The sequence below is a fragment of the Chlorocebus sabaeus genome, chromosome 1 (assembly GCF_047675955.1).
Source record: "Chlorocebus sabaeus isolate Y175 chromosome 1, mChlSab1.0.hap1, whole genome shotgun sequence".
Taxonomy (NCBI): domain Eukaryota; kingdom Metazoa; phylum Chordata; class Mammalia; order Primates; family Cercopithecidae; genus Chlorocebus; species Chlorocebus sabaeus.
Window position 1 is genome coordinate 4,373,947 of NC_132904.1, and position 17,772 is coordinate 4,391,718.

Consider the following 17,772-nt stretch of genomic DNA (forward strand, 5'->3'; position numbering starts at 1 on the left):
ACCCTAATTGCACCCTATCATGCCCATCAATGTCGCATGCAGTGGTTTGGCTGGGAGCCCAATCCTGGGGCCTGCTTTCCATGCCCTGAGCCCGCTTTGAGATGGGTGATAACCAGCACTCGTCAGAAAGGACCAAGACGGAGCAGATGGACTTCCTGCCCATGCAAGAGGCTGCAGGGAGAGCTGTACATAGTGCTTCTGCCCTGGTAGCCAAGGGGAGCCTCTCAGTCCCCGTTTTTGTGGTGCATGCTGGTGGTCTGCAAAGGCAGCAAGAGTTCAGGCCTCCTGTGTGGCCCAGAGCTAGAAACCACAGGCTCAGATGAAACCTCCGAGACCAGGATCTCTTGCTCCCTGCCCCCAGCCAGCTCCAATTCAATAACAGACCACAGTCACAATCATCATCAATCAGAAATGCCACTGCAGGCTGGGGGTGGAGGCTCACGACTATAATCCTAGCATTTTGGGAGCCTGAGGTGGACAGATGACTTGAAGCCAGGAGTTTGAGACCAGCCTTGCCAATATGGCAAAACACCATCTCTACTAAAAATACAAAAATTAGCTGGGCACGGTGGCACATGCCTGTAATCCCAGCTACTCAGAAGGCTGAGACACAAGAATAGTTTGAGCCAGGGAGGCGGAGGTTATGGTGAGCCGAGTTCACGCCACTGCATTCCAGCATGGGCAACAGAGAAAGGTCCTGTCTCAAAAAAAGAAAGAAATACCCACTGCAACCCGTTGCTGGTGGGCAGTTTGAGAAGTGACAATCACTATTCCCTGACCCCTGTCTCCAGTCCTTGGGCCATGGGAGCCATCACCTAATTGTAGCTCCATTTGATCTTTTGCACGGGCGCAGTGATCCTCAGTTTATTTTTCTGCTGGAGCAGGTGGTAGGGCAGTCACATGGGCTCTGCACACTAGCAGCCCCAGGGCCACCGCATCCTGAATAAAGCACCTGGGAACGCAGGTGTGTGAGGGCTGGATGGCACAGCCCTACATAGTCAGCACTGAAGTGCTCCCTCAGGAGTGGGAACACTTCCCGCTCTGCTTCTCCTGGCTGGGTGTCAGGGCTGAGGGCCCTCCGTGGACTCCAAGCTCCTGGGGCAGGCTGCTAATTGCACGTCCCTGTAGCTTCTGGGTCTAGCTTGGTGTCTGGCACATGAGGTGAGTGCTGCTGGATAAATGCCTGCTGAGTGACTGCACGAGCGTAGAAAGCCCTTTCCAACCGGATGCTGGCGCCAGAGCAGAGGCTGCAAAGCAGCGGCAGGCAGGCCCCATCCAGGCTACGTGGCCATTTTGTTACGCTTGCCTACCGCTTAAAAATGCAGACTGATGCTTAAAAACCGGGAAAATGTATTTAAAAAAATCAAGGCCGGGTGCATTGGCTCACGCCTGTAATCCTAGCACTTTGGGAGGCTGAGGTGGGTGGAACACCTGAGGTCGGGAGTTCGAGTCCAGTCTGGCCAACATGGCGAAGCCCCACTCTATTAAAAATACAGAAATTAGCTGGGTGTGGTGGCGGGCGCCTGTAATCCCAGCTACTCAGGAGGCTGAGGCAAGACAATCGCTTGAACCTGGGGGACGGAGGTTGCAGTGAGCCAAGATCATGCCACTTCACTCCAGCCCTGGCGAATGGGCGAGACTCCGTCTCAAAAAAGAAAAAAAAAAAAAAAATCGAGACTCCTCGGCTCTGGTCCTGGCTGGCTGCTGCGTCTCCTTGGCAACAGCTGGCTGTGATGCTGTGATGCCCGGGGCGCCCCCTGCAGGTTGGGCTGTGCACCGCAGCTCTGCTGTCTGTGCCAGGGCCTCCCAGCGACCTCTGACCTCCATTATGGCCGCCTTAGCATCCAAACCCAGACCCCGACTAGAGAGTCGGGGTTTCAAGCAATGTTTCAAGCAATGTGGGAACGGGCACACTGCTCTGTGACCATGAAGAACACTCCTAGGACTTAGTCTCACTTGCGCGTTTGGCCCACCTGGCCCTTGGGGCTCTGAGTTTGAGACGTCTGAGGTGGGGTGGGCCTGGGGTGGGGGTTGAAGTCTTTGGCTGTGGAGCTCCCGAGGGACGCGGCTCCTGAGCTCAGGGCCTTGGAAGGGCAAGACTCAGGCAGGCGAGGGGGTCTGTCCAGGTGATTGCCCAGCGGGCCCAGAGAGACAACAGGAAGTGGGAGGGATGAAGAGGGGATGAGATGGAGCCGGGAGCGGTGTCTTCCTCGCTTCCGGGCCCGGATCGAACCTGTCCTGACAGGTCTGCAGGATATCTATGTCCAGGAGGATGACTCTCCGTGTGGCCCTGCACATCCGTGAGGTGTGTTAGAGAAATGTAGAACCGACAGTCCAGCCCCAGCCCCAGCCCACGGAATCCGCCTCTCCTGAGGTGGGGCTGGGAACCTGGAGTTATTCTGAGGCACACTCCAGGGAGACACTCACTGCTCTGAGGATCTCTGTAAACTAAAAATAAAATTCTAATCCTCTCCTCAACCATTTAAATGGGGTCCATTATCTCGGCTAGGGAACCCTCAAGTTAACCTGAAAAACTGGTTCAGGCCATGACAGGAAGCAGGGGGCATGGGGAGGGTCAGGCCTCCTCATGCCCTCCTCCCTTTTGGAATTCAGCAAAAGCCGACCAGTGTGACCATCAACACAGACCTTAAGTCTGATAAACATTTACAGTCTATTCTCTCTGATGCCTGTTACCTGGAGGTTTCATCTGCATGATAAAACCTTGGTTTCCACAACCCCTTATCACAACCCAGACTTTTCTTTCTATTGATAATAACTCAACCAATTGACAATCAGAAATTTTAAAAATAGGCCGGGTGCGGTGGCTCACTGCTGGGGCACTTTGGGAGGCAGAGGTGGGCAGATCACCTGAGGTCACAAGTTGGAGAAACATGGTGAAGTCTTGTATCTACTAAACATACAAAATTAGCCAAATCTGGTGGCACACACCTGCAATCCCAGCTACTCAGGAGGCTAAGGCAGGAGAATCGCTTGAACCCAGGAGGCAGAGGTTGCATCATGCCATTGCACTCCAGCCTGGGTGACAAGAGTGAAACTCTCTCTCAAAAATAAAAAGTATGTGTGTATACACACACACACACACACACACAAACACATATATATATATACACCTATAACCTGGAAGTCACCCCACCCTGTCCCGCCTTTCTGGACCAAATCAATGTATATCTTAGATGTATCTGATTGACGTTTCATGTCTCCCTAAAATGTACAAAACCAAGCTGTACCGCGACCACCTTGGGCCCATGTTCTCAGCACCTCCTGAGGGCTGTGTCATGGGCCGTGGTAACTCACATTTGGCTCAGAATAAATTTCTACAAATATTTGACAGAGTTTGACTCTTTTCATTGACATCTCTAAGTCAAAGGGGATGCTGTGCTTTTGGAATACTCTTTGGGTGGGCTTCTTTGATGACAGTCCTGTTGGGGAAAACTGCCTCATTTTTACTTTCCCAAGTAAATTCCTTGGTTTCTTTCCCAAGGAATTTTTCCCACTCTAGGGGACGCTAAGCCCCATTTCCCAGAACAGTACAGGGAGGTATTTGGACAAAGCCAGGTGCTTGGCAAGGCCACCACTCCTGCCCACAGGCAGTGCCTGGGAGCCGAATGGAGGCTGCGCTTTCCCACCAGCAGGCTGTGAAGCACCAGGAAGAGAACAGGAAGTCGAAGCCAGGGCTGGGGAGCTGGAGCAGATTCCCATGCATGGGCTGGGTCCCTGCTGTGACCCGCTGGATGGCAGGGTGATCTAGGCACCTGTGCTTTGTGGCACAGCTTCCCCCAGCCACCCAGGGCCTCAGAGGTGCAGGTCACAGGGGCCACAGGGGCCCTCTGTCCCCTCGAGGAGCTCGCCTGGGGGCCCTGCACGGATCATAGAAGGAATACAAAAGCCTCTTCAAGGAAAGGCTACGGTTAAGGAATCCACAAACAAACGAGTGAAAGGAGGGTAGATTATGCCTTCAGCTAACCGGACAGGAACCAGGAAGTGAGTAGCTGATCCGTAAGAACTGAGCAAAAACAAGCCAGGTGCAAAGAGTCCAAAGAGGCAGGCGGAAGGCCTGCTGCTGGTGGGGACGCCAATGCCTGCAGAGGGACTGCAGGAAGCCAAGGCCACTGAGCTGCTGCTCTCTTTCACCCTGGTGGGTTTGCAAGCTTCATTCAGCCACCGTGTGGGGACAGCCAGAGCTTCTTGAAGCAGAGGGCGCCAGAGCAAACACACACGCACTGTGATGCAGCAGGTGGCGGGCAGGGGTGGGGTACTGTTAGGTGCCTGAGCATCGGGCCTTTGTGAGGACTCAGTGTGGGCTGCGTTCTTCTCTTTGTTTTCAGCTGTACCTGCTGGAATGGGATGGCACTCTTTTCTTTACTGCCGTGGGGCAGGGAGCTCCAGAATTTCCAAGGACTGCAGGGAGCACCTGGTGAGCGGGCCTGGAGCTCCCCTTTGGGGTCTTTGGTACGCAGGGTGAGGTTTTCAGAGGCAAACCCTCTATGCATGCAGGAGGCCCAGGGCTTGAGCTCTCTGGTTCCTGCTCAGCTCTGTTACCGCCTGGGCCTCGGTTTCCTATCTGGAAAGTGGGACCGAGGGAAGTTTCACTCAGGCTTCCCCCCGGGGTTCCCTGGAGGACACGACAGGCTGAGGTTCTGAGGAAAGTTCATGTTGGAGGCAGCTCTGTGGCACGATCTTCAAAGCAGCGCTATGCAGAGGCACAGCCTGGGATGCAATCTCGCCTTGCTCCTGAGAGCGGGTGTGCAGAGACGGCCACGGTGGCCTGTTTTTCAATAGCCTCTTTCTCACTTGTCCCACCAGCTAAAAATGACCTTTTTTTTTTTTTTTTTTTTTTTTTTGAAACGGAGTCTTGCTGTTGCCCAGGCTGGAGTGCGGTGGCGTGATCTCGGCTCACTGCAAGCTCCACCTCCCAAGTTCACGCCATTCTCCTGCCTCAGCCTCCCAAGTAGTTGGGATTACAGGCGACTGCTACCATTAAAAATTAAAATGCCACCACAAAAATTAGCGCTCCCAGCTAAATTTTGTATTTTTAGTAGAGATGGGGTTTCACCATATTGGTCAGGCTGGTCTCAAACTCCTGACCTCAGGTGATCCACCTGCCTCGGCCTCCCAAAGTGCTGCGATTACAGGCATGAGCCACCACGCCAGGCCCTGACCTTTTCCACTTTTAAGTATGAAATGAAGAATGTATGAAAAGTGTAGCCTTTGGGTGAGAGCCACTGCCTAAGACTTGAGGACGTCGTTTCTGGGTCCAGGAAGCCTAAAACATTCACTCTGGCTCTTTACTGAAAACAAGTGCTGACCTCTGACCTAGAGCACCAGCAAATCAGCGCTTCAGCCTTGCACCACCTCTGGCCATGTAGGGCTGTGGTATGAGGGGCGAGGGGCGAGGGGCTCACCCACGGCCTCCGCAGAGGCAGAACAGGGATGTTGGTAGTTAGCGGGGTCTTCGGAAGGTTAGTTAGCTCATGGCTTTTAAAGCCTTTGAAATTTGTAAACAAAATCTCACAGGGCAGTCTAATATAGAGTATCTGTGTTCTGAGTCGTCATTACCTGGGTCACCCAGAGAAGAGATGACGTAGGGAAGCAAAAGTATCCAAACACAGTGCCATGACCTCTTACCCAGGAGCCCTGGGATGTCCCTCCCTATAAGGCACCAAAGTTTCCAGGCCCCTTTCAAAGCCAGGGCCTTACGCAGTGCCAATGCGAAGCTGCAGGGTGAACTGCGGGGTGAATCACTGCTATCTCATGGTCTTTGACCTGTGAAAATGACAATTTCATCTGTTTTAGCCTACAAGACAGCCAAGCGTGAAGAGAAGCCAAAGTTGAACCAGAGTTGAAGTTATCTTGGAGCCAGACAGTGGAGGATTGGTGGATTTGGTCACCAGTGGATGCTGGGCTTGCCACAAGGGGCCAAGGTGTGGACCAAGGAGCTTCCAGCCAGGACAGAGCCACTAACAACTTAAGGAGAGAACACAGACTAGGGTGAGGTGATCCGAAGGGTGTTGCCAGCGAGAATGACACACATACCAAGGACTGGAGAAGCCCTTGGAACAACTGAAAAAGCTTCCCACAATTTTTTTTTTTTTTTTTTTTTGAGATGGAGTCTTGCTCTGTTGCCCAGGCTGGAGTGCAGTGGCATGATCTTGGCTCACTGCAACTTCTGCCTCCCAGAATCAAGGAATTCTCCTGCCTCAGCCTCCTGAGGAGCTGGGATTACAGGCTCCCACCACCACACCCGGCTAATTTTGTATTTTTAGTAGAGACAGGGTTTCACCATGTTGGTCAGGCTGGTCTCGAACTCCTGACCTCAGGTGATCCACCTGCTTTGGCCTCCCAAAGTGCTGGGATTACAGGCATGAGCCACTGCACCCGGTCAGTTTCCCACTTTTTGTAAGATTATGTTTGGCCTACAAAAGCCTAACCCAAAACTATCTTATCAAGCTGATATGGAATCTTTATTTCAGCAAGGTGATATCCCCAATACGTAATCCAACCTTTTGTTTATTCCAATAATTAGTACAAAGGTGCTATTCTCACTAAAATTTGTTAAATTTGAGATAAAATGAATGTATGTTTGTAATTTTGTTTTCACCCTGAAAATTGGGTCCTACCATAAGATAAGATGGGATCACCCTTCCTGTGAGGGCTGGCTCTGGTGGAGGCCTGTGTGGGGCTCCCATACCCCTCACCCTCCTGGACAGATTGTCGTCCTATCTCTGCTTAAATGCCTCTGGTAACAGGGAGCTCTCTAACCCACAAGGAAGTCTGCTCTGTTTTTGACACCTCTGACTATTAAAGTTATTCTTTTTCTTTTTCTTTTTTTTTTTGAGACAGGGTCTCTCTGTTGCCCAGGCTGGAGTGTAGTGGCATGATCACATCTCACTGCAGCCTTGACCTCCTGGGCTCACACGATCCTCCTGCCTCAGCCTCCCAAGTAGCTGGGACCACAGGTCTGCGCTACCATATCCAGCTAATTTTACTTATGTTTTTGAGACAGGATCTCACTCTGTTGCCCAGGCGTGGGCACAGCTCATTGCAGCCACAATCTACATGGGCTCACTGAACCTCCCACCTCAGCCTCCTGAGTAGCTGGGACTACAGGCACGCACCATCATGCCCAGCTAATTTTTCTATTTTTTGTAGAGACAGGGTTTTGCCATGTTGCCTAGGCTGGTCTTGAACTCCTGGGCTCAAGCTATGCATCCTCCTGGGCCTCCCAAAGCACTGGGATTACAGGAGTGAGCCCCGGTGCTCAGCTCAAGTTATTCTTTACGCTGACCTGAAATACACATTCTCCCAACCTCACACCCTTTCTCCACGTGGTCAAGGTGCCTTAGTGACGGGGTTAAAAAGCTGGAGTTGAGTTGCATCTTGGCTTTGATACCTGTAGGCAAGCCATGCAATGACTGGGACTGTTCTTCCCTGTCTACAGAGTGGGGCTCCTTCCTTCCTTTTCTCTTTTGTGAACATTAAATGATGCCATGACATGCAATGTAGGAAGGCACATGCTGAACAGCTAACGCTCCTTTCCCGTTGGTCTCGCCCTGGCTCTGGGGTCACACACTTGCTACAGGTGGGTGTCGCCAGCCATCAGAGAGGCAATGTAGTCTCTTGTACCTCCTAAAGCAGCAGGTTGTTGAGACCTTCAGATGTCTGGGACCCACACTTTCCAAACGTTGTCGGTGACCAATGCATCTTAGGAGGGGAAGGGTGGGGACTGGGCTAAGCGAGCCTCCACGTCTTGTGTCACCTGCCCCCCAGGCCCCACCCGGCAAAGGCTGAGTAAAGAGCCCCAGGAGGGACACCTGGTCAGCTCTGGCTCTAGTTTCTGGAGCGTGGCAATCCCCTCCCCAAACCCAGCACGCATGTGGAACTGGTCCTGCCGGCCCTTGGGGTCACTCACCGATGTCTTTGGCTCTGACAGCCACTGGCCTTCGGAGCTCAGTGACAAACTTTTTGGCGTCCAGGCGGATCTCAATGATGTTGTTCAGCAGCGCAAACAGCGGGGCCAGGGGGAAGGAGGCGACAAACAGGGTGACAAAGCCAAACTGGATGACTGCAGAGAGAGCCCAGTGCCAGTCAGCACCCCATGAGCCACAGCCCATAAGCGGGGACTCCACCACCCCGTGTGCCGAGCTGCACAGGTCTGGTTGCTGCCCCACCTCCAACGAGCCCACCTGCATAGACCACCTGTTGGGACGGAGCCTCCATGACCCTGGGTGACCTCCAGGATTGGGCTGAAGGCAGAATTCCAAATTTTGCTCTGAATCTGTGTTGGACTCTTGAATAAAGGGAGTGCTCACTTAGCTATGGCTAATCTTTTTTGAGATAGTCTCGATCTGTCACCAGGCTGCAGTACAGTGGCACAACCATGGCTCACTGCAGCCTCGACCTCCCAGGCTCAATGAATCCTCCCACCTCAGCCTCCCGAGTAGCTGGGACCACAGGCATGCACCACTATGACTGCTTAATTTTTGTATTTTTTGTAGAGCTGGGATTTTGCTCTGTTGCCCAGCGTGGTCTCAAACTCCTGAGCTCAAGTCATCCACCCAAAGTGCTGGGATTCTAGGCATAAGCCACCTCGCCAGCCTATGTCAAATTTAAAAAAATCATCACCAAAAGGAAAAGGACCATCGTGAGCTCAAAGGCCCAGCCTGTGGTCATTCCCCTGCCTGTGCTGGGAAGGGACGTGGCAGTGGCTCTGCTGCTTCCATCATGGGGGCTCCCTGGGACCCGGGGGACCTGCCTGCATGGCTGCATCTTCCAGAGCCCCCAACTTTCCCTTGCATCAGGCCTCCTGGATCTGGGTGGGGACCCAGGACAGTCCCTCGCCTCTGCCCCTGTGGCCCTCCCCCTGGGGATCATCCCACCCAGGAGCTGGCTCTGGGGCTTCTTTGGCTTTGGATGCCACATCCAGCACGGGGCTGGGCTCCTAGGAGAAGGTCAGGAAAAGGTTGTTGAGTGGAACTGAGCAGGAAAGCTGGTTCAGGAACTGCACAGCAGGACCCAGTCCAAGGGCGTTTGGTGCCAGGCGGTAAACAAGGAAGCCGGCAGAATGTCACTGTGTGCCTGGCGGGCTGAGTGTGGGCATTGTTAGCATGTGGGGTAGGCCGTGCGGGGTGCCCTGAGTGTGGGCACTGTTAGCATGTAGGATGGGCCATGGCGGGGAGTGCCCTGCAAGTTCTGTCCCTGGGCTGTCTTGCTCGCCCTGGCAAGGTGGGCTGAGTGGGAGTTCTCTGGTCCTGCCTGAGGTCCCTGGAGGGGATGAGGGATTGCTTATGTAGGGTGGTGTGTGCTGTGCATGAGGGCGGGGGCTGCTGAGGCCTGAGGCTGTGGGTCACTCACCAGGGCGGGCTTTCTCACTTCCGAGTGGTGCTGCCTACTCTGGCACTAAGGGTATGACCGGGGAGCTGGAGACACTGCCAGGGCTGGGGCCAGGGAGGGAGGGTACAGGGGGCGGGCAGGTGGGGCATTCCCAAATGGGCTTGTTCTCCCCATCTATCCACATCCGTGGCTTGAGCCTTCCTTGGAGGAACAGACGGGCAGCCCACGGGGTGGGGAGAAAGCCAGCGGGTGTGGAAATGTGCCTTGGTCAGTGGGGGCAGGGTGGGGCATGGGCGAACCACTCCTCGTGTATGTGGGCAGGAGGCGCCTGCTCCAGAAATCTCCTTTGTCCAAACCCATCAGGAACTCGGGACGTGACGTCCAGCCACCAGGAAAATAAATCCAGGGAAGGGGCTGCCAGTCTCGTGGCCCACTGCAGGCTGTGCTGGTGTCTGGGGCTCTATTCTTCCCAGGGTTTCCTGTGGAAGGAGTGACCCTGCAGGCAGGGAAGGCCACCTCCCTCGTGGGCGAGTGGCCAATGCTGAGTTTAAACAGCTGGGAGCCATTTGCCCACCGGCCTGACCCTGGTTCAGCTTGGACTTTATTCCAGGAGAAAACAGAGAGGAGCCACAGAAGGCCACACTTAAGATTCCTCTCCTCTGGTCAGCGGCAGGGTGCTCCTTGCACAATTGTCTGGGGAGCCAGGAGTGACATATGTGGACACTTCGGCCAACAGGAGGGGCACAGGGCAGCACTTGCGGTGAAATTACACAGAAACGCTCCCCGCCCGCTAAGGGGCCCTTACCCCCAGGCCTTTGTTCAAAATGCAGCCTTCCAGGTCTCACCTGGAGCAGACCAGGAACAAGCCTGCGAACGGGCATTTTAGAGAAGTTGACCTTGGTGGCCGGGGCACGGCATGCTGGGAGCCCCGTCTGCAGCAGTCTTCCTGACTGCCTTTGCTCATCCATCCAGTCAAACACACATTGAGCACCCACTGTATACCTGGACCTGCTCTAGGAGCAGGGCTATGGGATGAGGAGTAAGAGAGGGCGAGGCTGCCATCCTACCGGGGGAGACAGAAGAGGGATGACGGGGTGAGGCTGTCTGCTGGGAAGCAGAAACACTAAGCAGAGGAGGGGTGGGGGTTGTGGCCATGTTGGGCAGGGGCTGCCCCTTTCAAACACAGTGGTCAGGGAAGACCTCTCTGTTGGGGAACATTCCGGATAGAGCCTGGGAGGCAGGGAGAGAGTGAGTCATGCAGGTATTTGGGGGAGGGCATTCCAGCAGGGCACATCTAGTGCAAAGGCCCTGGGGCGGCCCAAGCTCCGTGGGGCTGGGGAGCAGCAAGGAGGCCAGCATGTGCAGAGCACAGGAGCAGGAGGGAGAGGTAAGTGACCAGGTCAGAGAGAGTCCAGAGCCGTGCGGACCGCACCTGGCCTCTTCCCAGTTCTCCTTGGCCACCCCCTAAAGGTATGTGCCGCCTCTTGGCATCCTTCTGGCCAGCCACATGATTGAGGTGGGTAAGGCTCAATCCCTGGGTCTCCTTTGAGTACCTGCTCTGTGCTAGGGGCAGCTGTCGCCAGCCCACAGGTGAGCAAGTCCTGGCTCCTGCAACTCAGGAGCTCACCACCAGGAAGGGGAGATGAGTCATGGACCCAAAGTAGGAGGCTTGAAGGGCCTTGGGGCTGAGACGAGGGACCTCGGATTGCGGGGGGTTTCAAGTGAGGAGGATCTTGTAGCTTAGCAGGGCTGAGCCCTCAGCTGCTGAGGGAGACTGAGGGAGGAGGAAGAGCTGCACAGCCGAGGCCGGGTTCGGGTTGCACTGAAGGGAACTGTACCTGGGGACCGTGCCTGGGGACCATGGCTGGGGACCATGCCTGGGGACTGTGCCTGGGGACTGTGCCTGGGGACCGTGCCTGGGGACTGTGGCTGCTTGACCTGGGCCTCTGGAAGACAGGACAGCCATGCTCACAGACCCAAGGGAGCAGCAGCACCAGGATCCCAGGGTCTGCATCTCCCTCCTCCCCGCCCAATGCTTCCGGAGGGATGCTGGGCACCGCGGGGTCGGGGGCATCATGCCCCTGCAGCCCTTCCCCACGGGTGGCATGCTGGCCTGATTTCTATCCTGACGTCACCTGCCTGTCCCGGCTGTCACTCACTCATTTCCATGTACTCTGGGGTGAGGCCCGCGAAGGGCTCCAGGTTGTAATCCACCTCATACCGCTGCTTCCTCTTCACACACTCCTCATGGTCAGGGGGGCTCTGCCGCTTCAGCTTCAGGTAACGGATGAGCTTCTTCATCTTCCTGAGAGATGTGATATCACACAGTTAGGTTTGCAGAAAGGTGAATCTGGGGCTCTGGTCTGGCACCTCTGGTGATGTGTTTTTTTTTTTTTTTTTTTTTTTTTTGAGACAGAGTTTCACTCTCTTTGCTCAGGCTGGAGTGCAGTGGCGCTGTCTCAGCTCACTGCAACCTCTGCCTCCCGGGATCAAGCAATTCTCTTGCCTCAGCCTCCCGAGTAGCTGGGACTACAGGCACACGCTGCCATGCCCAGCTAATTATTTGTATTTTAAGTCGAGATGGGGTTTCACAGTATTGCCCAGGCTGGTCTTGAACTCCTGAGCTCAGGCAATCCGCCCATCTCTGCCTCCCAAAGTACTAGGATTATAGGCATGAGCCACTGCGCCTGGCCTCTAGTGATATTTCTAAGTTTCTGCTTTAAATCTAAAATTCACTTGTTTGCAATCATTTCTTTATATGATCTCCTCTGCCATTTCCCCAAAAGGCAGGGGGTAAGTGTCATGGCTTTGCTGGCTACAGAAGGAAACGGAGGTGCACGGAAGGCAAACGGCCACTTGTGACCCACAGGAGGGCCCAGCAGGCATCAGGGACACAAGAACGGTGGAGGCTGGTCATGCCCAAGTGGACTCTTGGGGAAAGACACAGACCATGGAAAATGGCCCAACAAACTCCTGACTCCAGAGGCCTAGCAGCCGTTGGGGAGGCGGGAAGGGGACATGGATTTCTGAAGGTACAAGATAACAAGGAGGCCGAGTCCCCCAGTCTTCATCTGGAAACCCTGGGGAGCCAGCACTGGGCTTGGGGGCACCTGGTGGTACCCCACATCCTCAGCCAGCATGGAGTGGGGTGTCATTCTGACTTCCTCTCCCTCCTTTGTCCAAAATGGAGTGGCTTTATTTTTTAATGTTTTTATTTATTTTTTTGAGACAGAGTCTCAGTCTGTCGCCCAGGCTGGAGTGCAGTGATGCGATCTTGGCTGACTGCAACCTCCACCTCCTGGGTTCAAGGGGTTCTCCTGCCTCAGCCTCCCATGTAGCTGGGACTACAGGCGTCCACCACCACGGCTGGCTAATTTTTGTATTTTTGGTAGAGACGGGTTTCACCGTGTTGGCCAGGCTGGTCTCGAATTCTTGACCTCAAGTGATCCGCCCGCCTCAGCCTCCCAAAGTGCTGGGATTACAGTTATGAGCCACTGCACTTGGCCCTGTTTTTGTTTTTTAAAACAGGGTCTCACTCTGTGGCCCAGGCTAGACAGAGTGCAGTGGTACAATCACAGCTCACTGCAGCCTGGAACCCCTGGGCTCCAGCGATCCTCCTGCCTCAGCCTCCTGAGTAGCTGGGACTACAGGCACGCACCACCACACCTAGCTAACTTTTTTTTTTTTTGTAGAGGTGCAGTCTCGCTTTGTGCCCAGGCTGGTCTTGATTTCCTAGGCTCAAATGGTCCTTCTGCCTCGGCTTCCCAAAGTGCTGGGATTGCAGGCGTCAGCCACCATGCCTGACCTGGGGTGGCTTTGGCCTCATCTTCCCTCTGTGTCCTCCTTCTCTCCCTGTTTCTGGTGCCCCCATCTTGGTTGAAGCCCTGTGTCCACCCAGACCACCGCAGGAGCCATCCACACACCCCTCCGCCTGCCTCGCCTCTGTTACTCTAACCCACTGAACTCACGGGATGCCAATCTCGAACAGGTTGTTCTGGATCAGCTGTTTCCCCAGCATGATGATGCTAAGCTGGATGCATAGCTCCATCAGGCAGCCTCCTGGCGCACACTGTGGACAGACAGCAGCATCAGCCCCGCTACAGGGACACCGGGAGAGGGACCGAAGCCCTGCAGGGAGGCCCACCCTCATGCCATGGGTTGACCTGCGTTCTCCAAAAAAAGACGCTCAGGTTCTAATCCCCGCCACCTGGGAACGTGGCCTTATTTGCAAAAAGGGTCTTTGCAGATGTAGTCAGGTCAGGGGGTGTTTGTGCTGGGGTAGGGTGGGCGCCCATCCGAGGACTGGTGTGCTCAGAAGAAGAGAAGGCGCGGGCACAAAGGGAAGAGGCCGCGTGAAGATGGCGGCAGAGGGTGGAGTGGCCGAGTAAAGGAGCCATGAGGAGTTCTGTAGTCCCCAGAAGCTGGGAGAGGCAAGGCAGGTCCTCCCCTAGAACCCTTAAAGGGAACACAGCCTGGCTAACACCTGGATGCTGCACTTCCGACCTTCAGAACTGAGACTCCATCTCTGTTATTTGAAGCCGCCCAGTCTGTGGGATTGAGTTGTGGCAGGCCCAGGAAACTGGCACACCCCACCTACAGGCTGCTGGGCTTGGGGGCTGCGGCTGGGAGCTGGGAGCACATTGGGAGGGAGTAGGCAGGGGTGGGGCAGGGCCTCAGGGCGCCTCCTTTTTCCCAGTGCCACTGGCCGGTCCCATGCACCAGTCACCATCCACTGCCTCTGCACCACCATGGCAGGCTGAGTGCATGCAGCAGGCAAGCTCCACAGGAGGCAGAAGTCACCCCTAAGGCCTAATGCCCCTGACGCAGTGGGCCTATGCCACATTAGGCCAGGGACCCCGCAAGCAGGTGACAGTCAGAAACCTATCTGGGCTGGAAGTTTAACTTGTCCAAGCAAAGGGAACACCAGGGATGCGTGGTGACCCCTGAGGCACAGTAAATTTGTTCTGTGTTCCAAATAAAACCTAGTAAATCCCCACACCTGTCTTGGAGAGCCATGCTTTCAGAAAAAGCAATTACACCATTTCCTTTATTATATGACTTCTCTGACCCGGGACGAGTGTGACAGGGGATGATGATACAAAAAGGAAAGAGCATTTCATAAGTTTGGCACAGATGCTTGTTACTGTGGAGGAGGCCCATGTCTTGGGCTGCCCAGGGGCCTGCATTCAGGTAGTTGAACCTCTAGGCTGCACTCCAGACAGCCAGATCGCCCTGTACCTGATGTCCACCCCATCCTCGATACCTTGTTCCACAGGGTCTTTAGCAAGAAGACCCACCCTCTTATTTTCTGATAAGCTGAATTACGCTGTGGGTTGGAAATGCTGAGACCAGAACCACTGATAGGCCCTGAAGCCCCCGCTTGGTCTGATAGAGCCCCTGGTTGTGGGACAGACAGTGGAGCAAGTCCATGGGCCGTGACAGAGGCTGAACCAGGCTGGCACAACCAGACCTTCTGTGGCCAGGATCGCTGGGCAGAAGTGAAATGCCACGAGCGTGGTGTTTGAGGGTAAAGAGACAAGCATTTGAATGTCTAGTTAAAAAAAAAAAAAGGTAGCCAAGTTCTGTTTTGTCCTCATTAATTCATCTTTTTTTTTTTTTTTTTTTTGAAATGGAGCCTTGCTCTGTCACCCAGGCTGGAGTGTAGTGGCGAAATCTCAGCTCACTGTAACCTCCACCTTCCAGGTTCAAGCAATTCTCATGCCTCAGCCTCTCGAGTAGCTGGGATTACAAGCATGCACCACCGCGCTCAGCTAATTTTTTGTGTTTTTAGTAGAGATGGGGTTTCACCATGTTGGCCAGGCTGCTCTCGAACTCCTGACCTCAGGTGATCCAACAGTCTCGGCCTCCCAAAGTGCTGAGATTACAGGCATGAGCCACTGCGCCCAGCCTTCATTCATTCATCTTAACCAGAAGAGAAATATTCAGTCTCACAAAAAAAGAAACGAAAAGAAAAACCAGATGTCCTGTTTTTCTTTCATTAACTCTACAGCGAGTTTATCCTTCTAGGTGATTCTATATGAACACACCAAATAAGATCAAAGCCCGCCCCACCACGTCAGGGGAACAGAAAAGTTTCCAGCACGAAGGAAAGAAACCACTGCTCTTTGCTGAACAAATACGCTGTGGCTGCTTCTCCCAAGTGCTTCTCCCAAGCACGGTGTAGACAAATCGTCAGCAAAACAAAAGGGGCTGCGAGAAATGAATAAAATTTCGGTTACCTCTTCCATTCGGAAGGAACGGAAAATGTACACGTAGTCACCCGGGCGTCCGACAAACCTGAAACGATGGGGGAGGTCATTAGAAAGAAGATGAGCCCCTAGCTCAGCTCTGGGAGAGACCCCCAAGTGGGGACTGTGCGGCCTGTGAGTCCTGCAGGCCCAGCCTCAAGGGTATCTACAGGCGGCTCTCCCTTCCTGGTTGCATCTGCTAAAAGATGACCACAGTGGTTTTCACTGGTCAAAGGTTGGATTCCCAAACCCAGAGACGGGTCAGAAAAAGAAACTTCTTCAGTGAGAGGCCATGAGACTGAGAGGCAGTGGGAAGGGGGCCCAGCGGGGCATTAAGGCAAAGACCACCGTGGTCTGAAGACTGCAAGCTGCTGCACTAGCTTCCCCGGGACTCAGGACCTGCCGCTGGCACAGTGACGTCCGTGGACAGCTGGCACAGAAGCACTCTGGGGACCTCGGGCAGCTGGGGCAGGTGGTGGCCAAAGGCCACCTTGGGTGGGGATAGACAGCCTCTCAGCCTTCTAGGAGCTGGTGTGGGGCGTGGAGGCTTCCGAGAGCCTGCTCCATCCTGGATGCACTCGGCGAGGACTGGACCCCTTGGCAGGTCCCTAGGACCCTGGGCCAGGAGGGCGGGCATGGCACTGGTGAATCACATGATGTGGAGGAGGCGGCCTTTTGGGGGGCTCTGAGATGAGACTAGCCAGCCCCTTGCGGGAGTGGCGGTGGAGGCGGGGGCATCACTGTGGGTGGGCCGCAGGCCCCACCACAGCCTGGGATGGCTCCAGAGGGTCCAGGCGGGGCAGGTTTCACCCCACCAGGAGCTGTGAAGAGGGCTCAAGTGGCCAGCAGCTGCACTTCCACGCCCTCCTCTCTCCTTGTCCCCACTCTGTGGACTCCTCCCTACCCCTCACTTCCCGGGGTCCCCACTGCCCAGGGTCCTCACTGCCCAGGGCCCTCAATCCCGGGTCCTCACTGCCCCATCCTCACTGCCTGGGGTCCCGACTGCCTGGGCTCCCTGCTGCCCAGGGTCTGGCCACTCTGGAGCCTCAGCAGGGCCCAGGCCTTCTCCCTGACCCTCATCGGCTGCGGGTGCCACAGTGTCTGCCCTGTCCTGGGCTCCAGGTGCCCCCCGCCTGTGGGGAGGGAGAGCCCTCCCCTGGACTTGGGAGAAGCGAGGTGGGGAAAATGCTGAAGATGTCCCTACCGGCCTTTGAAGAACGCCACGTAAAAGATGGGGGTGTAGGAGTTCACAAACTTCAGCAGGAAAGCCTTGAAGATCAGCCTCTCCTCGAAGCTTTTCTCTGTCTTCGGGACCTCTAGAGGAAGGGGTAGGATGATACTGAGGCTGTGGCTGGGATGGCCCCCAACAGCCTGGTCCAGTCTCTGGCTGGCCACTGACACCGTCACTCAGTTGGCTCTCATAGGCGTGCCAGGGCCTGTGATCAGGATCCCCGTTCAGAGCCAGGGAGCTGGGGTCCAGAGAAGTTAAGCAACAAATTCAAGGGTGCACAGCAAGAGGCAGGCGACTCCGGCTGCCTGAGTCCAGGCCATGGGTACCTGGAATGTGGGCACTCACCGATCTTGGTGAGCCACCGGGCTATGCAGCCATACACCTCATCCAGGAGGATGATGACCACTAGGTTGATGATGACCGCAGTAGCTGTGACTGTGACCCGGATGTTGGACCGTACGGAGGGGGAGGAGTTCATGGCCAAGGCGGCGGCCATGGAGATTCTGTAGATGATGACGCCAAGGACGATGGCAAAAGTCACTGCAATCTGCAGGGGGGGAAGGGGCGCTCTTGGTTGGGGGCCCACCCAGGACCTTCCTGGGCCTGCCCCATCTACTCCCTCAGCCCAGCTGTCCCCCAACCTTCCTGCTCTTCTGCTTCAAAACAAGGACTGACATTTCTTGAGCACCTGCCAAATGCTAGGCACTTTCTGTGCATTAACTCGAGACAGATGGACGAGGGGCTAGTTTCTGTTCCAAGGAAGAGGACACTGAGGTTCAGAGAGATTACGTAGACAGGCCAGGTCACCCAGCTCAGGAGCTGGGATTTACCAGGTGGTCTACCCAAGCCTGCAGTTCACAAGATCTTTGTGCTACCATCTTCCTGGAGCCCAAGCACCATCCCCAAGCAGAGCCCAGGACACAGTATGGTCACCAGGCCAGT

The 17,772-nt window shown here is 55.0% G+C and overlaps 1 protein-coding gene across 1 annotated transcript in view; it reads right to left on the minus strand.

Annotated features, from left to right (window-relative positions):
- The window catches only part of ANO1 (anoctamin 1), a 198,083-nt gene that overhangs the window by 8,906 nt on the left and 171,405 nt on the right, over positions 1-17,772 (minus strand). The window contains exons 19-24 of the mRNA XM_008017193.3: positions 17,176-17,377; positions 16,804-16,915; positions 15,591-15,648; positions 13,320-13,420; positions 11,511-11,656; positions 7,931-8,083 (exon numbers count right to left, since the gene is read on the minus strand). Of these exons, the coding sequence (XP_008015384.3) occupies positions 7,931-8,083; positions 11,511-11,656; positions 13,320-13,420; positions 15,591-15,648; positions 16,804-16,915; positions 17,176-17,377 (772 nt within the window). The remainder of the gene's footprint in view (positions 1-7,930; positions 8,084-11,510; positions 11,657-13,319; positions 13,421-15,590; positions 15,649-16,803; positions 16,916-17,175; positions 17,378-17,772) is intronic.